The sequence below is a fragment of the Dromiciops gliroides genome, chromosome 3, assembly GCF_019393635.1.
Source record: "Dromiciops gliroides isolate mDroGli1 chromosome 3, mDroGli1.pri, whole genome shotgun sequence".
Classification (NCBI taxonomy): domain Eukaryota; kingdom Metazoa; phylum Chordata; class Mammalia; order Microbiotheria; family Microbiotheriidae; genus Dromiciops; species Dromiciops gliroides.
Window position 1 is genome coordinate 579,213,109 of NC_057863.1, and position 26,444 is coordinate 579,239,552.

At 42.6% G+C, this 26,444-nt stretch overlaps 2 protein-coding genes across 3 annotated transcripts in view; both read left to right on the forward strand.

Annotated features, from left to right (window-relative positions):
* The window catches only part of LOC122747981 (selection and upkeep of intraepithelial T-cells protein 2-like), an 83,771-nt gene extending 82,445 nt beyond the window's left edge, over window positions 1–1,326 (forward strand). The window contains exon 4 of the mRNA XM_043993733.1: window positions 1,076–1,326. Coding sequence (XP_043849668.1) covers window positions 1,076–1,326 — 251 coding nt within the window. The remainder of the gene's footprint in view (window positions 1–1,075) is intronic.
* LOC122750039 (myelin-oligodendrocyte glycoprotein-like) lies at window positions 1,084–26,444 on the forward strand. 2 transcript variants are annotated; one of them, XM_043996683.1, is made up of 6 exons: window positions 3,086–3,222; window positions 3,884–4,063; window positions 6,350–6,485; window positions 9,571–9,915; window positions 21,137–21,262; window positions 25,326–26,444. In XM_043996683.1, the coding sequence occupies exons 4-6, from the start codon at window positions 9,660–9,662 to the stop codon at window positions 25,457–25,459; spliced, it is 516 nt and encodes a 171-aa protein (XP_043852618.1). In that variant the 5' UTR covers window positions 3,086–3,222; window positions 3,884–4,063; window positions 6,350–6,485; window positions 9,571–9,659; the 3' UTR covers window positions 25,460–26,444. The 2 variants fall into 2 exon arrangements, with proteins under 2 accessions (XP_043852617.1, XP_043852618.1); XM_043996682.1 differs by lacking the exons at window positions 3,086–3,222; window positions 3,884–4,063 and adding an exon at window positions 1,084–1,430 and having other exon boundaries at window positions 25,331–26,444.

A 26,444-nucleotide genomic window follows, 5' to 3' on the forward strand; every position in this document is an offset into this window, starting at 1 on the left:
CTTAGGAGTTAATTGATCATTTCTTTGTTTTAATCTTCTGAAATTGACTCTTTGAAATTCTTTGCTTCTCATAGTTTAACCTAAGCATTTATCCACTTGATTTGTTCTCAATTTTGTTGGCATAGAGTTGGGCAAAAATAATTTCTAATAAATCCTTTGATTTAAGTTGTTATAATTTTTTCTTTTTTTGTTTTTGATATGGATAAATTAGTTTTGTTCTCTGTTTAAAAAAAAAAAAACTATAATTCAGTTTATAAATTTCCCAAGGAGTGAGATGGTAGCCTCCAAAATGTTTTTTGTTTCTTTTTTGTCATTTTCTTTTAAGAAATTCTATTATTTTTATGATTTGTTGTTTGGCCCATCAATTCAATTACTTCTTTTTTTTTTGGAAGTTTGAGTTATTTCTTCAAAGAACTCATTAGTTATCATTTTTATTCCATGTATATGCTTAAAATGTTTATTTTCTTGTATTTAAATGGAATCTTATGCCCTAGCACATGGCTAATTTCTATAAAGATGTCTTTCAGAGCTGTGACATATGGAACCTCAATTCTATTTCCACTCAAGTAATCATAAGAGATCTAACATAACTCACTTTCTATACATCTATTTGGATTGTTAACATCTATCCTTTGGTTAATTAATATTTAAATAAATCAAAAAATTTGAATGAAATAATATCAAATAAATTATAAAATGAAAGCTAAACCACTGGCACTTTCCTACTTCCAAAAATCAGTTTGGGACTTAGAGAAGCCCCAACCCCAGCATTTCTAGAAAAGGCTTTAGAAACTGTCCATAGAAAAGGGAAATGTATTTTACATTCATCAAGCAACTATAATTTATATTCTGGGCCTGCAAGGACTTAGATGTGTGACCAGTTAGTTACTCAGTTTAGAGAAGCAGAAGGAGGAGACACAGTCCATACCCTCAAAGCATATTGCTTTTCCCCTGAAGTCTGATTTAATATCAACTTCCTGACATATGCCTCTTTTTACTGAAATATATGCTATTCTCTCCGCAAGCAGCTCACCACAATGTGCCTGTGAAACCCTCAATGTATTTCATACCTAAGGGGTGTTGTTAGGGCCCAAAGAACCAGAGGCTACTCTGCTTTGGGCCTGTGCATCAATAAAACTGCTCTTCATTATTTCTGAATGCCATTTGGGTCTCTCCATCGAAATTCCCAACAACATTTGGTGTGATCGGCCAGGAAAAACCCGTTCATGTAGGCTGGATTGGCTAGCCTCTGATGAGGAACTGAGAGCTGGGAGCTCCAGGTGGGGCCCACCCCTGATTAGAGGTGGAGCCACCTGCACCTTGTGAGCAGGACTATCTCTGGGGGCAGCAATCCTGGGGACCGTAGCTACTCAACCCACCAGGTTCTGTTTGGAATTTGGAAAAGTGGCCTCCTGGAAGATACCTGTAAGGTAAGGCCCCCGGGATACCATGTCTGTAGTCAGGCCCGCTGCAGGTGGAAGGGGAGACTGATCACCTCCTGGATACAGGTCCAGGGCTTACCATTTGGGTGGGATTGCTTAACTTCTGTTTGATTTTGCGAGTGAGTGTGTATATGTTTTGGCTCCACGGCCAAAAGCTATGGAGTCTGAGTGGGCCTTCCCCCATCTCGTGGCCGCATTGAAAGACATAACGACTGGGTCAGCCAGTCCCAATAAATACTGGGACAGCCTTTAGTCAAAACAGGCCAAAAGATTCCGAGAGGAACACGAGTGGAAAGGCACCTGGCTGAGCTCTGTGAGCACCCCCATCCCTTCTCTCTCTGCGACACTGTACATGCTATCCTTTCCTCATGGGTGGGGCTCAGTATCAGCATACAGTCTTGGACTGTATGATTAGGAATTTTAAGAAAGGGTTGGGGGGAGATTTTGGAGTCAAGATGACTCAGAGGAGTCTCCAAACCTTGTGTACCTTGGAGTGGCCACATACAATATGGGTTGGCCCTCAGAGGAAACTCTAGACCCAGAAATCACCAGAGCAGTTTACAGTGTGGTAGTTGGTCTCACAGACCAGCCTGAGCACCAAGATCAGTTCCCCTATATGGACTCCTGGTTGGAGGTTGTCCACATCAAGCCCCCATGGATTCAGATGTATAAGGGAACACAGGGACAGGCTAGGATTTTTGTTGACCAGGCATCAGGGTCAGACTATCACAAGCCAGTTGTCTTCCAGGGGCCACCAGAAGACGAGCCTTCTCCATATATCTCGGCTTCAGCTCCACTACCACCCCAGAATCTGAACCTCTATTGGTCCCTGGCTCCCTACGAGACTCCCTCTCTGTCGGCCTCATCTCCTCTGCTTCCTCCAGCCCCTTCCCCAGACTGGAGAGGAGGACCGAGCACCCCCACCCCACCACATGTAGGGAGGCCAGACTTGCCTTCCAGATGCCCCTCCAAGAGACCCTGAGGCAGGGCCAAGAGAACCTAGATAGGATTTAGCAACCAGACCGGTCTGTCTTCTATTATCAGCCCTTGAACACCACTGAACTCCTGAATTGGAAAAACCATACCCCTCCCTACTCTGAGAAGCCCCAGGCCATGATAGAGCTCCTTGAGTCAATCTTCCACACTCAACAATGCCACTGTCACGGTCCACTTAGTGGTTCCTAACCCTTACACCTTACTGACACAAGTTCTGGGGGCTTTTTGACTGTTTTCTCTCACAACCTAGCTAATGTGGGAATGTTTTCCATGACTACTCATGTATAACTTATTTTGAAATGCTTGACTTCTAGTGGGTGGGGGGTGGGAATGGAGGAGGAACAGAAGTTGGAACACAAATTTTTTAAAAATCGATGTTAAAATTTGTTTTTACATATATTTTGGAAACTAAAATTCTATTTAAAAAAATGCCTCCTGAGGCTACCTGGTTCATGTGTTTGGATCTCAAGGATGCTTTCTTCTGCCTGTGAAAGGCCTGTTTGCCTTTGAGTGGGAGGACCCGGGCTCAGGCTGGAAAACCCAGGTTAGCCTTCCCCAAGGATTCAAGAACTCCCCCACTTTTTGGGGGGAAGTGCTGGCATGGGATCTCTAGGCATTCCCTCAGCAGGAGCTTGGCTACACCCTGATCCAGTATGTGGACAACCTCCTCCTTGCCAGATCTATAGGAGACCAGTGCTGGATGGGAACCCAGGCCCTGCTGGATCTCCTCTCTAAAGCAGGATACAAGGTCTCCAGGAAGAAAGCCCAGATCTGCCAAACCCAGGTGAAGTATTTGGGGTTTGTTGTTACACAGGGCCACCGAACTTTGCGTGTAGAGAGGGTAAAAGTCATTCTCAACATTCCCATGCCAAGGACCAAGAGGCAGCTCCATAAATTCCTCGGGGCAGCTGGATACTGTTGCATCTGGATGCCAGGGTTTGCTTAGCTCGCCAAACCCCTGTATGAGGCTCTCTCGGGACCAGAGCAGGAGCCCCTGCTTTGGGGTGAGGTGTAGGAGCAAGCTTTCAGGAAAATTAAGCGCCTACTCACACAGGCCCCTGCATTAGGTCTCCCTGATGTCTCCAGGTCTTTTCATCTATTTGTGACTGAGAACAAAGTTGCCCTGGGGGTCCTTACCCAAACTATTGGGCCGTGGGAGAGGCCCATTGCCTGCCTATCCAAGCACCTTGATCCTGTGTCAGCAGGATGGCCTCCCTGCCTGAGGGCTCTGGCAGCTTGTCAAAGAGGCTGATAAGCTAACCTTGGGACAGACTATCCACGTTAGAGTCCCTCACTCTGTCATCACTCTCATGAATTCCCATGGCCACCAGTGGATATCTAACCCACAGCTGGCCCAGTATTAGGAGCTCCTACATGAGAACCCCCGAGTTCAGGTTGAGACAGTTAAGACACTGAATCCTGCCATTTTCTTGCCCACCGAGCAGGGCCCCCCCTCTAAGCATGACTGTGCCAAAGTCATAGAGGAAGTACACTCTCGCAGACCCAACCTATCTGATCAACGCCTGTCTAACCCTGACATCCGTTTACTGAAATATGCTTTCCTGTCTGCAAGCAGCTCACCACAATGTACCTGTGAAACCCTGCATGTATTTCATACCTAAGGGGTATGTAACTGCAGCTTGAACACTTGTTTGGGCTGAAGAACCAGAGGCTACTCTGCTTTGGGCCGGCATGTCAATAAAACTGCTCTTCCTTATTCCTGAGTGCCATTTGGGTTTCTCTGTTGAAATTCCCCACAACAGTTTGAGGAACAACAAGGAAGCCAATGTCACTGGGTGGCAGAATACTGTGGTCCAGAAAATTCTTATCTGTAATAAAAGTCACTAAGATAGAGCTCAGGGCATATTCAATTTAATAAAGATACCAGTGGTTTTTAATCAATTGTGTCCAAGACCTTCCTCATGGTCAGGGACCTCCCACTGCTGCCACCTGTGTGCTTGCTACTTTTATACACTTGGGAGAGCACTAAAAATAGGAGGCATTACAATTCACTGATTGGTCAATTCCAGAAGTGGGAAAATCTTATTGTGGGCTAAGGGTCACAAATATTTTGTCAGCAGACCTTTCACAGGTCATGAGGCCTTCCACAGGTCATCAACTCCAGGTCATGTCAGCAGGGGCTTTCCAGAGGTCATAAAAAGCTTTAAACAACATCTCAGGACCTTCCACAAGTCATCAGAACCTAGTTTTTGACCAACAGTGTCCTAGGGTCCAAGGAAGTTGTAGGTTTGAAGCAAAGGTCACAAGGGAGTGAACAGTAGTGTTTCATAGCCATATGGGACTATTCCAACAGCAAATGAACTTTGGTGCAGCATGTTTCAGAGTGGGGGAGGGAGGGTTAATGCAGAAATTATGCTCCTATAACATTTATGACTAATATTAATCTAGCTAATAAATATAATATAATCATCAATACATGGTGGATTAATCATTAACTCTTATGCTAATACCATTAACATACACAACTAACTTAGACTTAATCCTATTCTGATTAATTCACTAATATAATCATTACACACATCAAACCACAATAAACTGAATAAATACTGATTCATTTGAGTAGGGGGTATCAAAGTTATCATCGCTATACATAAGGGAATTTAGGAGGACCTGAGTTCAAATCCAGCTTCAGACACTTGACACTTACTAGCTGTGTGACCCTGAGCAAGTCACTTAACCCTCGTTGCCCTGCCAAAAAACAAAAAACAATACATAAGGGAATGAAGGTATAAAAAGACTAGAAAGATAAGAGAGGGCCAATTTAGAAAGTTCTTTCGACACTAGAGAGGTTTTATTTTTAATTTTATTTGGAAGGTGATAGGGAGTCATATTTTATTGAATTGAGGGTTGGCATGCACAGACCTGAACTAGAGGAAAGTCATTTGGCAGTTTGAGGATGAACTGCAGTGCAGAAACACCAGAGTCAGGGACACTAACCATGTGATAAAGTTCTGCATGAGGAGAGGAGATGGATGTGAGAGATGTTAGATAGGAAGGATGGACAGGACTTGGTAACTTATCAGATATGGGGAGGCAGGGAAAGATAGAGTAAGATGAGAATGATGCTTAGGGTGGAGTCTGTTGGCATCCTTTGACAATAATACATTAGTTAGGGGGCAGCTAGATGGCCCAGTGGATAGAGCACTGGCCCTGGAGTCAGGAGGACCCGAGTTTAAATCCAGCCTCAGACACTTGACACTTACTAGCTGTGTGACCCTGGGCAAGTCACTTAACCCCAATTGCCTCACCAAAACAAAAAAAAAAAAAACCCACCAAAATAATACATTAGTTAGGAAACTGTGAGTTTGGGGGAAAGATTGAGAGTTCTGTTTTGGATATGTGTTTAATGTCTCTTGGACATCCAGTTCAGAGTTCCAATAAGCACTAGAGGTGAGGAGAGACATTAGGGCTGGCTCAACAACGCTGAGAAACCTCTTCAAAGAGCAAATTATTGAGTCCATGTGACCTGTTGTGATCATGAAATGAAATACAGAGATAGAAGATTAATGAGCAAGTAGTTAATGTAACAAGTCTTCAGGGAGCAGGTGGCCCATCGAGTTAGACATTAAAATATTTGAACAAGAAAAGGAAGAAATTTGAAAGGAGTAAGGAGGATAGTATAGGTTAGAAAAAATAGTGTGAGCTGGGTTGTGGAGGTTGAAATGAATATGGGGTGTGTGGGGACCAGCCTGATCTATGATATCTGTTTGAGGAAGGAGAGACAAGATGAGATAGACAAAAGCTGGACCACAGTATCTATGCTCTTTGGTGTATGATTGCCTAGACTTTGAGATAACACTTCTGATATCTAAGGCTAAGGGGCCAATGGGAATGATTTTCAGGCTCTTTTATCTTGTTCTTCACTGCCAACATCCTTTTCTTGTTTTTAGCACCTCCCTGGTTGTGTTCCTGTCTGCCATGACTTGGACCATAAAGTGGAATCCCTGGCCTGCTCCCTACAAACACTCTACTCTACCTTTATACCACATATACCTCATCCTTGAACTTCTTGTATTCTTCAATCAGGTAAGTTTACTTTGGTCTTTGCCAGTGTGGCTTCCGCATTTCACTACCCACTGATATTTCAATTCAATTAAACCATCAATTCAAGAAAACTTATTATCCCCCATTGCACACATAGCCTTGTGTTTTAAGATCACTGTAGGTTAAAAGTAGATATGCATGGTCTCTGATCTCAGGGTTATTGTCACTTCATCAGAATCTGCAAAATAGCATCACAGGATCATAGAGTTAGAAGGGATTTCACCCAGTTCAGGCCACTTATGTTAGTGCCCCAAAAGGGTGGAGATGTATTTGAATAGAAGGATCTCTAATAATAGGAATTCAAACTTGTCAATAAAGAGGGAATCTAATTCATACCTTAGTTCAACTCTTAAAGAGAGGTAGAACCTTTGGATATTCTTGTACAAAATAAAAGGAGTTTTTGAGAGCAATATGGAAAGGCGTTCAATATCTCTGTAGATCCATCTAAAGCTAGGCACTTTAAATGTCTCTCTGTTCTACTAACAGGTCAGAGAACATATTTATAATATAGGAAAACCAGGGGATTTTGTGGAATATGGAATGTAATCAATATAGAATCCATGCTTTTATGACTGGCACATATTATTATAAACAGATATTTATATAGGTAATTCATATAATCAGATAGATGCATGTGTACATATACATATAAATGTATATATCTATGTATGTATGTATGTATGTATGTATATATGTATATATACACACACACACATGTATATAGAATGCAAAAACTTAGAAGCTGCCGGATTCACCTCATTTTGTTTCTTGCTCCCTGATTGGATCAATTTGCATGTCCATCAAAGAAAATTTTAGATGTTAGTAGGATTTTGAGCCCCAGAATTATCCACACAGATCCAGCAGATATTGTTAGGAACCCCACAAAATGGGTTGAGGATATAAGCCCACAAACAAGGAACTAAATGGGAATTCCAAAAAATTTGTAACTACAAGTGACCTTGTTCTCTGGGACCAAGGATCCTGAGTCATCATAATTAGCCAGACAATGAACAAAAGCTATCAAAATGTTACAGAGATGGGCTTTTTAAAAAGAATTGTCTTGGTCCAGTGTTTCCTGGGGATGCTTGTTTCCAGATAACTATGTCACTAGGGGAAAGAAAATCCTCAGGACTTCTATGAAATGGTTGGTTCAGAATCTATGTCCCCAAACCCATTTTGTGTCCTCCCCACCCCTTATTATTCTTCCCCAAATCCCAACAACTCCCCAGGACTTATTTGGCAGGTAAGACACAAAGACTTCATCTTCCTAAAAGATCCTCTTTGATTGGCACTGAAATAAATCTAGGGTCAAGAAGAAGACTGAATAGAAGTAGAGTGTCCCTGTCGGACAAATCTGCCAGCAGCAAAAGTCCTGATCATTTATGGCCAGCAGAGATCTCCCTGGTCTCCCAGCTGGACAGTGTAGAGAACCAGAAAGTCACAAAGCATTAGAGCTGGGACAGCCTATAGACAACATCTGATCCAATCTCTAGCCATATTTTATAAGTAAGACGACTGAGGCTTGGGCTGGTTGGGATGTGATTAACATGACATGATAGAAGCAGGATGTGAATCTCAATATTCTGATGTCCAGGGAAGAAATTCCCAAGATTCTGCTTCTTTATGGCTTGCAGGACTTCTCTGAATTCTGTCCTATGCAGAGTAAAGAAGAGGCTTTAAATGAAGTCTGGAAGGCTATTATGTCTGTGCAGATTTCCTTCCATGGCTCAACAAAGCACTTTTCTAACTCTCTCTCTCTTCCTCAACAAGGGAACCAACATGTGCTGGTGATTAAGACAATCCCTGGGCCTGCTAGAAAGCCATTGCTGCAAAAAGAAGAGCAAGATTGAAAGTTTTAGAACAAAAGCTCAGGCCAAGGCAGGTCAGGAACCAGAGCTTTTCTTGGAGATGCCATAGTTACAGGAGGCACGGGACCAGCAGTGTCAATGAAAGGAGTGTCTGATGCAATCTACATCCCAGGAGCTCTGCCTTTTAATCCCAGTGCTCCCCACTCCCGCCTCCCTTTGATGGGCAGACTTCTGAGGGTGCTGGTGTTCATACTGAGACCTGCCCTCTTGACCTCTTTGTGAGTAAGATCGTGAGAACAAACATCCTCCACAGATGCAAGGGTCTCATCGCTTCTGATCCATACCCACCCAAGAAAATAGGGAAGGGCAGAATGTGTCACTGAGGACACATATATTTCTACTAAGAGGAAAAAATTCCAGCTTTTTGTGGATTTTGTACCAAAGAGCTGGAGACTCTCCCCAGTGACACATACCAACCAAAGGGAAAACAAAGATAGAATCATAGTTTTAGAACTGGAAAAGGCTCCAAGGATCCCTGAGTTCAATCCTCTTATTTTACTGAAGGAACAGTGGCCCAGAATGGCCAGTGACTTGTCCAAGGCCATACAGCTAGTTAAGATGAGTGTTACCATTTGAATTCAAATCCTATGATTACAGGTCCAATCACCCAGGATGCTATCACTACAGCAATGCCCAGGGAGCTCCCACATTTCCATAACCACACTCCTCTTTCCCGCTTTAGCTGCACTGCTCCGTCACCTGAAGGTCTCCCACAACTCTCTGGCCCAGCCTCCTTCTAAAACACTTAGCTGCACAGCCACAGAGTAAGGGCAAGTCCAACACCAGCCCAGAAGCCTGGTCTTCCTCTGCTTTAGTAAGAGGACAGCCTCAGTGGTAGGGTAGAGGCTGGTGCCCTCCTTGGGCCATGACAGGAGCTATCACATTCCTGCCTCCACCCCCAAGCTTTCAGCCCCCACTCAGATGCCTCCCTAAATATACAAGGTAGTAAAGAGGAAGAATGTCATTTCTCCATCTCACAAAGTTATCACAGTGTGAAAAGTGATTCCTCCCCCTCTCCCCCCATGGGGGAGGGGTGGTCATGGTAGGGGTTGAGCCCAAAGCAGAGCAGCACCTGAGCAGGAACACATTCAGAGCTTCCTGGTCCTGGGCTGCCCTGACCCTGCTCTGAAGGCCATATTATCTCCACCACCCAAATGTTCTCTGATTCTCTTCTGTTTTGTGCTTGATTCTCTACACAGAAACATTCACAGTATGTGGCCCTCAGGCCCAGCTCACCCTGGCCTGGGTCGGGGAAGATGTCCCACTCTCCTGTCATCTCTCCCCTAAAATGGATGCTCGAGGAATGACTGTGAAGTGGGTCAGAGGCCCACTGGTTGTGCACCTGTACCGCATGGGGCAGGAGGTAGAGGAAGTCCAGGCCCCTGCATTCCAAGGGAGGACAACGCTGCTGAGAGAGGACATGGCTGAGGGGAAGGTGACCCTGAGAATCCACCAGGTCCAGCTCTCTGACACTGGGTGGTACACGTGCTATTTCCAGGCAGGCCCCTTGTACAATGAAACCAGCTTTCACCTTCACGTAGCAGGTAGGTGATACCTGGGTCATGGGTTCCCTCTAGAGCTGGAAAGGATGTTCAGACTCTTGGCCTTAGTACAGATTTTTAGAATGTGTAAAGTACTTTTCATACATTGTCTCACTGGAGTCTTACAATTCCCTTGTGGGTTAGTATTTCTGTCCCAGTGACTAACCAGGCACTACCAATTGAATGCCAGGCCTGTTATTTTTCAGCCCCTCAGAGTTCTCTGGTACCTTTAAGGGGAGATTGAGGGTAATCCTAACTCTCTGTCATTGAATTGAGCCCCTACCAATGATATCCCCCCAATTTTACAGGCTCTTCTGTACCCTTATTCAGGTAACAACTTAATAGTCAGATTAACTTTTATACAGTAACAATCATTCCGCATCCATGAAAACAAATAAATAAAAATAAAAACTCTTTTCCTTATACCTGAAGAAGACATTGTCTTCCCACACAGGCCACTTCAATCTCTGGAGAGTTGAGGGATGAAGGGAGTTCAGGTTCACTGCCTTAGCCCAGTTTCCCATATACTAGAGTCTCACCAAGTTCCAAGCCAAGAAACCCTTGGACTCAAGACCCAGGCATCTTGGCTTCTCAGGGGCTTCCCTTTACTATCAACAACATTTAGCTTGATTCTTCCTTCCAAGGTCACCCTGGCTTGAATCCAGGTAAATTGGGGAATCTATGATCTATGCCTAGAGGTGAAAATGATTAACAAATAGACCCCACCTATACCCTAAGCCTGTTTCTGGAGGGACACTGGGCTGGATTGCAGGAGAGAAAGAGACCTTCCCTCCCAGCTCAGTTCATGGTACCTGTAAGTTGTGGGTGAACAGAGGGTTTTCACCTTTTCAGGACACAGCTGCAAGGAAATAGAGTGAGAGACAGATAGACATAGACAGACAGACAGAATACCAGTATGACAGTTTGCTAGTCTAGCTATGCAGCCAAGAGAAAGAGGCTAGTCCTACCAAAGTGGTAGGGAAACACAGACTGGCTTCTCCCAGACTCAGACCCCTGCCATCTCCCACATGGGTCCCTCCATATTATGTCAACTGGGCAGGCACAAAGCAAAGCCCTCTTTTGCTCCCTGCTCCATTTCAAATATCTGTCTCCTTATCCAATAGGTAGGTGTGCATTTTGAACTGAGTTTCTTGTACCCAGTTCAGAACAATCCTCTGGGATCTCTGTGGAAGCCACAAAAGATATCCTTTCATCTGCTTCCCCGCCCAGTGCCATAAGAAAGAATCTCAGAGCCACCAATGGTGCAGAAACATGTATAATCCCACAAGTTCTGATGAAAATGATAAGCATCCCTAACATTTTACAGATTCAATAAACAAGGAACATTTTACAATGATGACAAAATATCACTGCAAGATTACCATTAGCTTTTTTTTTTAGTTATACCATTTTTTTTTTGCAGGGCAATGAGGGGTTAAATGACTTGTCCAGGGTCACACAGCTAGTAAGTGTTAAGTGTCTGAGGCCGGATTTGAACTCAGGTACTTCCTGACTCCAGGGCCGGTGCTCTTATCCACTGCACCACCTAGCTGCCCCTAGGTATTCCTTTTTAAAGAATTACACCCTCTCCTTGCACACAAATCCAATTAGAATAAAATAGTTTATTTAGGTGCTAAGGAAAGAAAGCAAGAGAGCAGACTCAAGGGGAGATAGATCCAGAGATGTGGTTCTGTGAGATATCAATCTCCTAAACAGGAGAAAAGCAACAACGTTTATAGAGGATGGATGGTAGAGGGACCAATGGGGTGATCATCTGACTGTGGAAAGTGCCCTTATTGGGGGTGATCAGCCGAGGGTAGAATATCCCCCACTGGTGGTGGGCTGGGGGAAGTTGGAGTGAGAGGAGGCTCTTATCACTCTAGCCATCTCAGTCCCCCTGGTCCAACTCAGGCAGCAGCCACCCCTAATAGGCTTATCTCTCTTGCTTCAAGGTGTGTCTGTCTTCTCAAGGAGAAGCCCATTTCAGCTGGCCAGTTTAAACTTTAATAGTCCTAACGCCATAACATTGCCGGTTCTGAGTTCCCCCCAGAAAATTGCTGAGGTACTCCAAAACCCACAACAATCTTAGGGAAACATGGGGCTACAAGCCTGAGCTTTGAAAGAATGACTGAAATTCATGCAGAAGTTGGAAATTAACAAAACTAAAACCTCTAGTTACCTTCAGTTTAATCCATGGACTTCATTCAAATAAGATCCTTAGTTCCAGATTTCCAGTATCTTTTACAAAAATGTTCATAGGAGAACTTGATCCATTTTTATTGGCATCATCTGGATGGATGGTTTGGAGCAGCAGGCTTTATGAGAGTTTACATCTATCCCTAAAGGAAGTGTAGTGAAAATAAATGATCTGACTACAGCCTGGAAGCATTTTTATACTAACTTGAAATTTCAATATAAACTGTCTTCTGCTGGTTCATCTTTGGTGTTTTTCAAGGATAGAAAATAAATTTCTTTCATTTAATTATTTTTTTTCCTATTGACTGTTTACTCTTGATGTGGGATGGAATTTGGGGTCTGAGTTCTCCCAAAAGAATTACAAGACTCAGTGACTCGGTTGCCCAAGTTTTATTGCAATACTGTGAGTGACCCCAGGGAGAGAACCAGAATAGTGGAAAGGTATCTCTCCAATAGTAAAAGGAAAGACAGTTATATTTATAGTATGGATAAATTGATTATCTGTCTCATTATAATAATCTCCACCTTGGGGAGGTACAAGGGAGGGGACTGTCCTACTCACTATAATATTCTCCACCTAGGGGTGTTACAGGGGAGGACTTATCCTAATTTGGAGTTCCTGGGGTCCTAAGCCAACCCCCGAGGTGGGTACCTTTTTCAATGGAGGTGTGTTTGGGGGGTTTACATATCATAAGGTGAATCTGGGGACAAATTTGGCCTTTTCTGCGTATGTCTCTTTCTGATTCCCATGGCTTAGTTTCAAAATATCTCCATTTTTCATTAGAATTTCTATACCCTTGTCAATTCCTTTATTGTTATTTGACACGGTCCCATTATGGATACTGATCACTGTGGGTAAGATAACCTAGCATAAGTTATAAATTAACTGGGGTCTAAATCCCTTTTAGAGCTAATATCTGAATTGAAGCTTGGGTCTTAGGTTTTTCTATTAACCCCTTTTTGCCTCCTACATCACTCTTTCCTTCCACTTCTCATCTGGTGGGAGATAAACAGCCAGTGAAGTGTTATAGCTGTACTTGTAAAAGATCTTTATTCACCTTCTTGTATAGTTTTGCTCCCTAGTATATTTCTTTTTTTGTTTGTTTGGTTTTTTTGTTTTGTTTTGTTTTTAGTGAGGCAATTGGGGGTAAGTGACTTGCCCAGGGTCACACAGCTAGTAAGTGGTAAGTGTCTGAGGCCGGATTTGAACTCAGGTACTCCTGACTCCAGGGCCGGTGCTCTATCCACTGCGCCACCTAGCTGCCCCCCTAGTATATTTCTTGAGCTATATTTTCACATTATTTCTACCCTTTGATTTTTTGTTAAACTTGGAACCATGAGGCCATAAAGAAGATGTATGCTTTTGCATGACAGTCGCACAACTGTTAACCTGCTCAGCAATCTGAAATCAGAGAAAGTGGGAGCTGACAGATTTTAAAATTCATTCAAGATGGTTTCTTTTCTTCCTTTAAAAATTTTTTTTTTTCAACAAACACAAATGAAATTGGTCCTTGACCACTTGTTTTATACTATGTCTTTTAGGTAATTTACCCAACCAGCAGCTTGTTACTGTCTAAAACGATTGTTTAAGTTTTCTATATTAAAGAAAAAAAAAAGAAGGAATTGGACAGATCCAACCCAATTTTGGCCATCTGAGATCTAAAAGAGGATGCTGGACAGACCTATTCAACTATCTAAATGAAAGACTCCCCCACTCCTCACTGAGCTCCACTTCTCTGTCACCTAGGGCTCTCACCTGACTCTCCCATCTTCTAAAATACTTACTGCACAGCCATAGTATAAAGGGCCAGTCTAACACCAGCCCAGAAGCCTGAGCTTCCTTTGCACTAGTGAGTTATCTATGGTCAGGGGTTGAGCAGAGGTTGGTGCTCCCCTTAAGGCCACTGATGGCAGCAGGAGCCTTCCTGCTCTGACTCTAACACTCCCAGCCCCCAAACAGTTGACCTACCTCCATGAATCTACAAGGTAGTCAAGAGAGGGAATGTCTTATCCTACAAATGAATCACAGTTTGGAAAGTAAGCCCAGAAGTGGGTCTATGGCAGAGCAGCAACTAATGCAGGAATAGACTGAGAGCTTTATAGTTCTTAGACGCTCCTGTCTCCCTCCCCAATACATACCTGCTCTCCCTCCTTGTCCTCCATGTCCTCTGATTTTCTTCTGCTCTGTCCTTTGATCTCCCTCTAGAAGCTTTCACTGTTATAGGCCCTGATCAGCTCATTCAGGCCAAGCAGGGGAAGGATATCATGCTCCCCTGTCATCCTCCCCCCCTCTCCCCTAAGATGGGATGCTAGGAAGATGACTGTGAAATGGTTCCGAGGCCCAGACCCCTTGTGCACAGGTACCGTAATGAGGACAAGGTGAGGAAACCCAGGACCCTGAGTTCCAAGGGAGGACGGAGCTGCTGAAACATGACATGGGCTGAAGGGAAGGTGATCTGAGAATCCATCAGGTCCAGGTCTCTGATGCTGTCATTACATTTGCCATTTCCAGTCACCTAATCTATAACAATGATGCCCAGTTTGAACTGCAGGTAACAGGTGAGTCCCACTTGGTCTATGGCTTCCTTCTGAAAGAACATTCGGTCAAACCCCCCTCTTTTTACAAATGAGGAAAATGAGGGACAGAATATGGAAGATGCTTTGCCCAAAAATCATAGAAATGGCCAGGCTGGAAGTCCAACTCAGCTCTTCTTAATCCAATTTGGCCATTTCCCTCCTCCTCCTCACACCCCTTGGATACAACATGTGTGAAATCCTGTGCTTTGAGGAAGGGGACCAACTCACTTTCAGATGTGAACCTTGACTCAGGTCTTCTATTCTCTTCCCTCCCTTTGATCCTTCAGGCCTGGTGTTTCTCACTGAACAATGAGGAGGCCTTCCTGACATGCCAGGGTTCCAAAATTCAGATGATTATTTTTTCTCTTTACAATATAACTGGCTTCATCTGAGACCCCAAAACCACACACTACCCAGGGTATTAAGTGCCTGAGGGCTTCTGACTGTCATCTGCACAGCTTCCACCCACATTGGGCCTACTCACAACTATTTATTTACTAGATTCCTTCTTTGTGCCCAGCTTCTGTGCTAAGGTGAGGCTGTGGAGGAGAGAAGAGAAGAAAGCTGGTCTCTTGGCTGAAGAGTTTTCTAGTCTAGCCAGGAAGACATGATATTAGCATCCACCAGTTTTTAGTCTTGAGGAGAGGTGAAAAGCAGTATTGCTCATGGTTAGAATCCTGGACATAGAGTCAGGAAGACCTGGGTCCAGATGCTGCCTCTGACTCTTACTAGGTTTTGTGACTACAGGCAAGGGACTTAAGCTCTCTGGGCCTAACTTAATTCCAAAAGATAATTTATTCTAGCTGGATCCTCACTGACAAATTTACAATCCCTTGTACAATCGTATAAGTAGGTCCTTATTAGTGTGATACCTAATATATTAAAATTCACAGGATTGAAGTTACCCTTATATGAGATATGGACATTAGTTCTAATCCAATGGGAAACTGTAGTGGGGATTCAAATAATGTGACCACTTCAAGGGATTCATTCAGCCACTAATCAAGACCTAGCTGTATAAGGTAGTGGTAGATCATATGGACCATAAACAATGAATAAGCACAATACTATGTGTAGAATTTTATGCTTCGTGAGAGAGATAGAAAGTTTACATGATGGGTCCCTGCCCCTGTGCTGCTCAATTTAGGAAAGGACTGAGAGAGTAAGACCTAATTAGCTAATTAACGAACCCCCTCCCCACCTCCCCCCATGCTGTGTCCAATTTGAGCCTTGTCCCAGCCCTGGGCCAATCAGTCCTCGTTTATGCCCTTTTCCTAACCTATGTTGGGAGAGAGGAGGGGAGAAGAGAATCCTGATAGATATTAACCAATCACTCCCTTGGTTCTCTGGATTCCTGAACTACATTCCACTTCCTGAATTTTGGAGTTCCCAGTGCAGGAGTCTTTATAACTCTCTCTGGTATCAAAGGACAGAGGGCTGGGCTCCTCAGAGTCCCTGTGCCTCAGTTGCGTGGAATTGGAGCACCTTCCTGGTAGTCTTCACCCTGGGCTTTTCTCAGGGGGCCCTCAATTCTTGTACCTTCCAAACACAGAGCCTTACAGTTTACCCATATATGACTGTTCCATGACTGGTCACGTTTGCTTATACCAGCACTGGCCTTTGCTGGTGCCCCCTATGCGATTGCCCATTGGATTCTAGCTGGACTTTTTGTATAACTTTTAAATGTAAGAAGTTACTTTCAGTATCTTCTCCTTGGATTTCTTAATCATGATTTGGTCTGGGGTGAATTTCAGGTCTTACCTGGATTAGGTGTGTAGAGCTGTACAGTCTGCCCTCTTTCAGGAAGACATCAAGGACTGAAGACTAAATTACTGAATTCCCTCAGGCTTCAGTTTCTTCATCTCTATAATGGCCTTAATGATCCTTCCACTCTGTATTTTAACAAGGTTGTTGGGGAGTGAGGGTGGAGTGGAATTCTTTGTAAACTTTAAAGCCCTCTAGAAATGGGAGGCTTTGTAATAACAAATAATGATGTGACTTATGTCTCAGGGGTCCCCATCAAGGAACTGTGTTCTGGGCTCCTAGGAACCTGAATACATGTGGTGAGAGGGATGATTGCCAAAGAGATTTTTCTCTCTGACTCTGCATCAAACCCATAATGAACTCCAGGGAAATCTCTGAGGTATGGCTTAATAAACATCATGCCTAGTGGCTCCCCAGGGTGATGACAAGGTCAAATCTAGATCAAAAGTATTCATTATACAACATGGCTGTCAGATACAGCTGGGGATTTCTTCCAACCAGGAATAAATATAAGATACAGACAAGTTAACATACGCATAGTAACAAATTGTTAAAAGGAAAATCCTATATATGGGCTTTTACTCTGATTAAAGAGGCAAAATCCAAGAAAAGTAAATTTTAAAGGAATTTATTGAAAAACACCAAGGAAGACAGCATTGTCTACTGGGACTCAAATTGATGATTGCTTTTGTAGACAACTTTTCATAATAAGAGCAAAAGAATCCTGATATGGACTATCTCCAAAATGAGCTATTGAGTCTCAAGTCCTCCCTAATTTCCTTTTTGGGAAGAATTGAGATTAGAGATAAGGGGGAGGGGATGAGAGCACATGTGACTTCAGAGTGATGAATACTACCTAGAAGACCAGCCAGATTGGAAACAATGGGGTCACCTGAACTGAGTTATCACAAATTTCAATAAAACCCCCCAAAATGCACTATAAAATATCTATGAAGTTATACTAGACTATAATAGACAAACAATATAAAGCATCTGAAATACACTCTTACCTTCCATTTTTACTATCGCAGGTGAGAGGTGTGGTCCTTAGGTATTTCTCTCTCTCTCTATTTTTTTTTTGGGGGGGTGAGGTAATTGTGGTTAAGTGACTTGCCTAGGGTCACACAGCTAGTAAGTGTTAAGTGTCTGAGGCTGGATTTGAACTCAGGTCCTCCTGACTCCGGGGCTAGTGCTCTATCCAATGTGCCACCTAGCTGCCCCCTTAGGTATTTCTCAATAAAGAATTACACTCTCACACAGAGTCCAATTAGAATTACAGTCATCTTTATTTGGTGCTATGGAAAGTAACCAAGTGGAAAGTCAAAGACTTCACCCCTCACAGAAGAGGGTTTAGGAATATTCTCCTCCTTGAAAAGAGGGAAGGCCAAAGCTTTTATAGAGGATAAATGGGGTGTCCACTTGAAAACTGGAAAGTTCCCTTTTAGGGTGGGGTGGGGAAAGTTTGGATGCTTGTCATATTCCTGAGAGTCAAGGGGGATATTTTTGAAATGATGGTGCTGACCTTTAAGGTTATTTCTGTCTCCTAGCTCCAGTCAGGTAGTAGCCACACCTAACTGACTTTCCTGCTATAGAATTTTATCTCCCCTTACTTCTTAGGTATATCTGTCCTGATATCTAATATCTGTCCTGATACTGGTCAGTCTAAACATTAATAGTCCCTTGATTCCTTGATATGTCTGTCCTGTTATCTGGTCATCTTTGGTTTTACTTCTCACAGGAGAAATTTCTTCTGATTTATTCCAAGCCCATATTATTGGGGGGACTATCACCTGGATCAGGGGGGCTAGCTCACCCAAAGAATTGGAGGCTCATCAGAAATCTCTTAAAATAAAAAGAGATTTGTTAGGAGAGAGGACTAATGGTGATTGTCCAACTGAAATAAGAGAAGACATGGTCTTTTGTATCTTTACAAGGTCATTTCATCAAGAATGTCAAGACAGTTTTCTTTGATAATTTATTGAAAAATATTGTCCAGGCTTCTGGGGTTTTTGATCATGGCTTTCAGGTAGTCCAATAATTCTTATATTATTTGTCCTGGAACTATTTTCTAGGTCAGTTGTTTTTCCAATGAGAAAATTCACATTTCCTTCTATTTTTTTTTTACTTTTTTTGATTTTGTTTATTCGGATCTTAAAATCTCATGGAGTCAATAGTTTCCATTTGTTCAGTTCTGATATTTAAGGAATTATTTTTTTCAGTGATGCTTTGTACTTTCTTTTCCATTTGGCTAATTCTGTTTTTTTAGGGAGTTATTTACCTTGGTAAATTTTTTGTGTATCTTTTCCCATGCTATTGACTCTTTTTTTCATGATTCTCTTGCATTACTCTCATTTCTTTCCCTAGTTTTTCTTCTACTTCTCTAATTTTCTTTTTAAAGTCCTTTTTAAGCTATTCCAGGAATTCTTTTTTGGCCTGAGAGCAAATTATATTTTTCTTTGAAGCTTTACGTGTAGTCATTTTGGTACTATTCTCCTCCTCTAAGTTTATGCCTTGATCTTCCCTATCACCATAATAACACTATGTAACTCTAGTAACATCAACCAACTCTCTTGTAAAAACACCAAGTCACAAAATAAGGCATAAAGATGAGGAAAAAAAAAAAAAGCTTGACAATAGAGTTAGGCTCTAGTCCTAAAATGTCCCAAGTTTTTGTGTTGATGCTTTTGGTCTTACTGGTGGCTTTCACTGGGCTGCAGAGCTTAGCTATTTACTTCTGACTGGTATTGGGATGGGAGGGTGGGGGGGAAGTTGGTGCTCCCTGTTGGTACCCCCTGGTTATGGGGTTTAGCTCCTAGCCTTCTCCAGGGGTGGGGCCTTGCTGTTAGGTTGATACATTAACAGGGCTTCTCTTCTATTAGTCCTAGGAGGAGTAATTTTGTTTCAGATAGACTTGAGGGTTGGGGGTCCCTGCTGCTGATTTACCATGAAAAAGAGTCTCTCTGCTGTTAAGCCCCAGAGGCAGTATCTCTCTATTGGCCAGCCTCAGGCAGGACTTCACTATTGGTCAGCATGTGATCAAGGCCTCTCTGGTGGCTTCTGCTAGGGTTGGAATCACTGGGGTCTGGCGCTGCTATTCAGGTCAGACTGCTCACTTGCCCAAAGGGCTACTGGTTTGCAGGAGTGTGGGGCCTTACTGGTAGATTTCCCCAGGCTTAGAGCCTTGATACAGGCCCCCTGCTGTGAGGCTGGCGGGCGGCTGCTGCTGCTGCTCTTGGACCTCACTTCCCTCTCACTAGGTAAGAGAGACCTTTCCTGCTGTGCTGGTTACTGCTTCTCTGCTCCTAGAAGTATTCTGAAGCAGTTTTCTACTGTTTTGGAGGGGAAATTTGCCAGGGCTTCAGAGGGTTCCTTCCTCACTCCACCATCTCACCTTGGCACTGGAAGTAGGTCTCTCCTGTAACCTGAAGAAAAGAGAGTAAGTGATGAGGCAGACTCTGAGGATGAAGGGAGTCAGGGAGATGCCTCATACTCAGACTCATACTGGACTTTCTCACCAGGACTCATAACCTCAAAACTAGAAGGGAGCTCAGAGACTGCCTTGTTCAATCAATACCTGAACAGAAATCCACAACACACTGTCATCCAGCCTCTTGCTGAAGACCTTCAGGAGAAGGAGTACACCACAGTCTGGTGGTCCATCCCACCTGTCACAATTTGCAGCTAGATCATCTGATTTTCCAAGTCTGAGGCATCTTCTGTATCATACTCCAGTATCATCCCAAAGCCCCCAACCCCCTTCTTCTAAAGGTGGTCAAACCAAGGCCCAGAGAGAACAGTGGGCCACTGTGACGATTTAGTGGAGGGCTGACCCCAGGGCTGCTGGAGTCCAGGCTACTCAGCTAAGAGCCAGAGAGAGTTTCCCAATGTGGATGCAAGAACCACATCCAGAATGGACTTCAGAAGAGAGGAGTATCCTATGTAATCAAACCTGGGTCTCAGGAGGCCTAGGGTGTGGCCCTATCTCTGTCATTACCTCAGCAGAATCTTTTGGACAAGTCCCTTTCCTTCTCTGCTCTCTCACTCTCTGTCTAATGATGGGGTTGGACTAGATGTGATCTAGGGTTCCCATCATCCTCTGACAGTCTCTGAATCTATAAAGCCTCAGTGTGAGGTAGTGGGAGGAGGCCTGAATTGGGAGTCAGAGGATGCAGGTTTCAGTGCTGTCTCTGTGACTGACAAGCTGAAGGATGGAAAGTCTCTCTTCTATTTTCCTCTCTGTAAACTGAGGCACTTAGGCCAGATTCTCTCTTAGCTCTCTTCCAATTCTTTTTTTTTTTAATCGGTAGGGCAATGGGGGTTAAGTGACTTGCCCAAGGTCACACAGCTAGTAAGTGTTAAGTGTCTGAGGCTAGATTTGAACTTAGGTACTCCTGAATCCAGGGCTGGTGCTTTATCCACTGCACCATCTAGCTGCCCCACTCTCTTCCAATTCTTACAATCTATTCTCTTAAGTCCTAGGGAAACTTGGCTTGGGGAGAAGGTTTAGAGTCTAGTGGAGAGGGAGAAAGATGCATCATCTGAACATAAAGCCACTATCTTTGCCCAGGATTTCCTGAATCCTGATGCCCTCTATAGTTTTATCTCTAACCTGGGCCATGGGGATCAGGGATTGGGGTTTCCTCTTCTCTGACTTCCAAATTAATGGAGTTTGGGGATGTATTTTCAGAGAATCGCCCCACATCTCAGAAGAGAGTTAAAATCATTGTTCCTGTATCCTTGGTGGTCTTCATTGGTGTCTTACTGGTCTTAGGGATTTGTTTCTTCTACCAAAGAAATCTACAGAGACACAGAGGTAAGAGGAGAGCCCTGCCCTTAGGCTTTTAGTCCTTCCATTGTTCACCAGACCCTTTTTTGTTGCTTTGGAGGGATCTGAAGATCCGCTGATTTGCAGGACCAGGGCACCTCTCTTGGATCTGAACATAAAATCTGGACCTCTACTTGAGCTTTGCTGGGATGACAGAGAAACTCCTGAGTGGTCCTTGTGCTAGGTGGGCTGTGTCAAAGATGATTATCCCCTGGGAGTCAGGAGGATGGACTCTTAGCCATGTTCTCACCTCAGCCTAATCCTTCACACACCCATCCAGGACCCTCTGGGTTACTTTCTAGGTCTAGGTGGAGGAATAGGGATAGCTGGGGCTGCCCTTTGCCAGGCAGCCTGTTCCCAGAGCTGTTCCCTTCAATCCTTGAATGTGGTCCCAGGAACCAGCCCCAATCCATCCCTGGATCACCTAGTTTTCTCTCCCTTAGACCCTTGGACCTTACCCAGCCACCCTGGCCCCATACATTTTCCCTCTGCAGGCCTACTCACCCACAATGATTTCTAGGTATGGGTTGAATTTTCTCTCATCTGAGTCTCACTTGTGAAAGAACTGATTATTTCTCCTAAAATAATAAATAATTATTAATTTTTGTTAAGATTGTTTTCTTTCTATTTCTTCATTCAGAAATAAACTCCTATGCATTATGCAGCCAGTCGTTGAAGGACATTATTAACTGTAAGGGGCTAAAATTCTAGCTATACTGTCTAAAATATCTAATGAGTGGTTGCCAATAAATTATAAGCTTTAGCAAGAGTTAGACTTTTAAGCATTTATTAAGGAGAATAAGAATTTGGTAAAGAGAGAGAGATAGGCCTAGATTCATCTATCTATTAAAGGGAGAGAGCATTTCATGCTCCACTCTCCACCAGAGTCCTGACGAAAGAGAGTCAGAGTGCCAGCCTTGCCCCTTCTTCCTCCCACAAGCAAATGTCACTTCCTGATGCCAAAGAAAAGTCGCATGGCCTTGCCCTCAGAGGCCTTCTCCTCATGGTGTAGCTTTTCTACAGTAAGTCTACAGCAGGTGGCATCATTCCAATCATTACGGTCCCCCCTTTGTTTCTTCAAGAAACGGTGTATTTCCTTGATGAAATAGTCAAAAAATAACAGAATATAATAACCTATGCTAATTAACAATATGTTAATAACAATATAGAAAAGGGAGAGAGGAAAATTTTGTCCAGAGGGGTGGTCCCTCATGAACCGGTGCTTTGAAATTGGCCTGCAGAGGGAGGGCCTCTGCAGAGAATACATGTTACAAATGGTGTATATAATAACAGAAAGGAAAAAAAAAGAAAAACAACAACCCAAGCTGTTCATTGAAAGTCTCTGAAAGTCTTTTCTCAGATGTCCTCTGGGTGTAGTCAAGGAATGGAAGTCTTTTCAGGCGGTTGATGTGTGGATGCTGGTAATCAGCCAGGAAAATTTCCTACAAAGTTGAGCTTAACACAACTTTAAAATAGCTTTGTCAATAATCAAATCAAACAATGAAAGTTCTTAAAAACATGTCTAAGGGAATTCAGAATCTTAGTTGTTACACAGGAAACATATAATAAAACAAAAATTGAAACATTCTCTAAAACTTAATGTTATTATAGTTCCCCCTTGTGGAGGGTAAATTGAGAAGACAATTTCTGTAATATTAATTTTTAAAAATAATTTTTTATCTTTGTTTCATCACTTTTTGCATCATCTGCCTAATTATCCTCATGCCATTGTGAGAAATTCAAAAATCTAATACAATTGGTAACAGATGTCAAGGTCAAATCCAACATTGTATTTATCATGACACGTGAAATAATTATGGGGGTTACCATAAAAGAACATAGAAATGATAGGATATGAACATTTCCACACTTGAGCAATATATACTGCCCATGCAGTATGCCAGGCTTAAAATAGGTGGATGGAACATATGTCCATGCCACTGAACATATTGGAGGAAACTGAGTCAGACTTAATCAGATGCATGGGATTGAGATGTCCATGGCATCAGGCATATAGAAGGGGGCATAGAAGCCAAGTGTAGAATGAGATGGCTGGGATCAAAACTTCCAGCCATCTGTACAATATTGTGGGGAAAAAATAAACCAAGAGAAACCAACCTCAACATCTGTCAAAAGCCATTCCCTCGGCTGTACCTTGACTTCATGCATGTCTCCCCTCATGTGACATTTCAATGTCTGTTCTTGCATGTATTCCTCTTGTGATCAGATGGCATTTTGGCCAACTGGCATCTGGTAACTCAGAATGAAGGCAATTAATGTCTTAAATGATAACTTCCCATAATCCAAGTCTCATATGGATGTAAAAATTGAGGATAATAAATGATCGCAAAAAAATGTGAATGTACCTTGACTCAGAATACAATATACAATCATTCAACAATTTCAAATAATACCCCTTTTTTTTACTAAGTATACAATTACTTTTGTGAAAAATCAGAACATATTTAAATACAAGTTAAAATACAACACAATCTTAATGAAAACTGTTTTTTTTTTGAAAAAAGAAAACTTTTACAAATGTTCCCCTCTTTTCTTTTGGAATATGCTTATCAAAAATAATACTTCTAGAATCAATTTACACTTGCCTTGGCAACCAATTCACCAGAAAAATGCTTTATAGAGTTTGATCAAATAATCAGTTGAGAGAAAAAAATAAGAAAAACAAACAACTCAGAATATGGGAGCACAATACTCCTAGAATTACCATTATATTATGAAATCAAAACCATCTTGCGTTGTTTCAAAATAACCTTGCCCCAAAATTTACTCCATCTAGACCAGCTGGTCCCACCCAACTAAAAAACATTACAAAGAGAATCTAATCTAGGTGAATTCTGGCCCATTATGTTCTACTCAGACAGGCTTGGGTGAGGATAGATCCTTTAGTATATATTTCCCAGGAGTATTCTGGCTTCAGATGATTCTCTCTTTGTCCATAGGTGACATAATCAAAGTCATATCCCCCAGCCCCTCTTTAGAATAGGTCCACCTGTTATTATAATATTCATTCTCCTATGAATTCTTAACTAGTCAGAGTTCATTGCCACCTGGTGAAAACACTTTTCCATAAGTGTCAAGATGCCTATAGGAAGGGTCTTTGGTTTACTAGAGAAAGCCAAGTGACAATCCTTTTATTAATTATTCACTATTCACAATTAATAAAATGATTAATTACCCAGAAACTAAGTCTCTTGAAATTTTCATACGTCACAGTTGTCTGCTCATTGAAACATCCTAGTCCCAGGTGCCAGCTCCTCTCCCCAGCCTCCTGGCAGCCCTGTTCCCTGTCACTGCCTCTCTGCCTCTACCTCCTTTGTCCTGAATGAGGCAGCCTCCTCACCTTGCTCCTGTCCTGGTAAACTGAGGCCTTGAGACTGAGGGGGGTGCACCTGGGCCTTCCCCCAAGAATTTTAGCCTGAAGGCATCAGGAACCTACCTGGACCCTGGGTCTCCATGGTTTATCTTCAGTTGCCAAAGTCTGTGTCCCTTCAGTTGTCAGGCATTCTGCCCTGCCCTCTGCCAGGAAGATTTTTATTTGTACAGCTGAATTCATCTTTTCAATTCTATTTAAATTTGCTTTAGAAAACAACTAATCCCTATTGTAAATGTGTTTCCATACCATTCTATCACTTTACTTCACTTATTTTTATCTTCACTAATTTGGTTAGTATGGAAACCTTTTCCATTTTTGTTTTCATGCATCCTGGTTAGGTGACCCTGGGCTAGTCACCTCCCTCTTAGCACTCTCTTAGACTTGAGGCCACAGAAGAAGCGCAAGACCTTCCCTGCTACTCAAAGTTCCTCCTTCAGAATTCCCTAGACCGATGAAATCCCAATCAATTCCTTTATCCTTTAAAAAATTAGTCATATTTACTTTTAAAACATTCCATTATTTTGAAAAATTTGAACTTAAATCCATATTGTTTTAAATGGTTTTTATTTCTTGCTTTTTTATTTGAAAAAGTATTTCATTTATTTCATCAAGATATTGCTAACACTTATAAAACAATTGATTTTGTTTCACTGACAGCACAGGAGTCTCAAAGTGGCCAATCCCAGGAGGAAGACAGAGAAACAAAAGTGACCAGCAGGGAGCCATATACCTCTCCCAAGGACCTCCAACTTCTCCAAGAGCTGCCAACCATTTCTCCTTTAGAGAAATAGGAAGGGGAAGGTGGGCCAGCATTACTACAGAGCTTATTAAAAGCCCCTACTTTTGTTCCCCTTTCTCTCCCTGGGACTTCTAGCAATTGTGGAAGGATTGTCTTTCTCTCCCCTCCCTAAACCCAGCATTAAAGATAATGGGATGCAAAAACACAGGATCTTAGTAGGGCTTTGGTTTTTGATAACTAGCCACCAGGGAATGTATTCCTGCAACCGTTCTTAGTGTGACCAATTTAAAATTTTAGATTGTAAACAAAAATTAGCTCCAGTAAAAAGTCATTCCCTATTAAACCTGTAAGTTAGAAAATACAGTAGACGTGGTTACATAGTTACTGGCATGTAACAGCTTCACTCTCAGCCCTAAATTCTGTGTAACTAGAATGTTTGGTTTTAATTTTATTTGGAGTTTGATTCTGTAGAGCAATGTTAAGGTAGAGCAGATAGAAGTCAGAAATCTTAATGCCCTGCTGAAGCGGACTGATTTCCCCCAAAGCTAGAAGACTACTGATGTTTCCTTGGGGAAAGTAATGGTTTGAATTCTTGGTTCTTCTTCTGACATTGAACCTGGAACCTTAACAAGGACTTGGCTCTTTTATTGGTGCTGTGGTCCTTCATCTTCTACCTGCTGAAAGTGCTAATTATTAGGGATCATAAGCTCCCAGGAGATTATATGAAGACCCATACCCCCCCAAACCTCTCCTTTCCTAGTGTTTTTCCTAGAGGACCAATCACATTATGGTGATTTTGATCTAAGTTAAAACATCCCATAACCAAATCAAGAGCCAGTGTGGCCTGTAAGAAAGAAGGTGGAATGTGGAATCAGAAGACCTGAGTTCAAATCCTACCTGGATTCCCCCAGGCAAATCAGGTTTCTGTTTTGTGGTAAAATAATGGGATTTAGCAGATACTCAAAGGCCTACCTGGAGATTAATCTAAACTGATTGAATTAAGTAAGAGTGATTGACTGCTGATTAGCCTATTTCAA

Excerpts from the sequence above, each read along its gene's own strand:
- LOC122750039 (XM_043996682.1), top strand. The coding sequence starts at position 9,660 with ATGGATGCTCGAGGAATGACTGTGAAGTGGGTCAGAGGCCCACTGGTT. Across the intron at positions 9,916-21,136 it reads CTTTCACCTTCACGTAGCAG|AGAATCGCCCCACATCTCAG; the intron begins GTAGGTGATACC and ends ATGTATTTTCAG. Across the intron at positions 21,263-25,330 it reads AAATCTACAGAGACACAGAG|GAGTCTCAAAGTGGCCAATC; the intron begins GTAAGAGGAGAG and ends CTGACAGCACAG.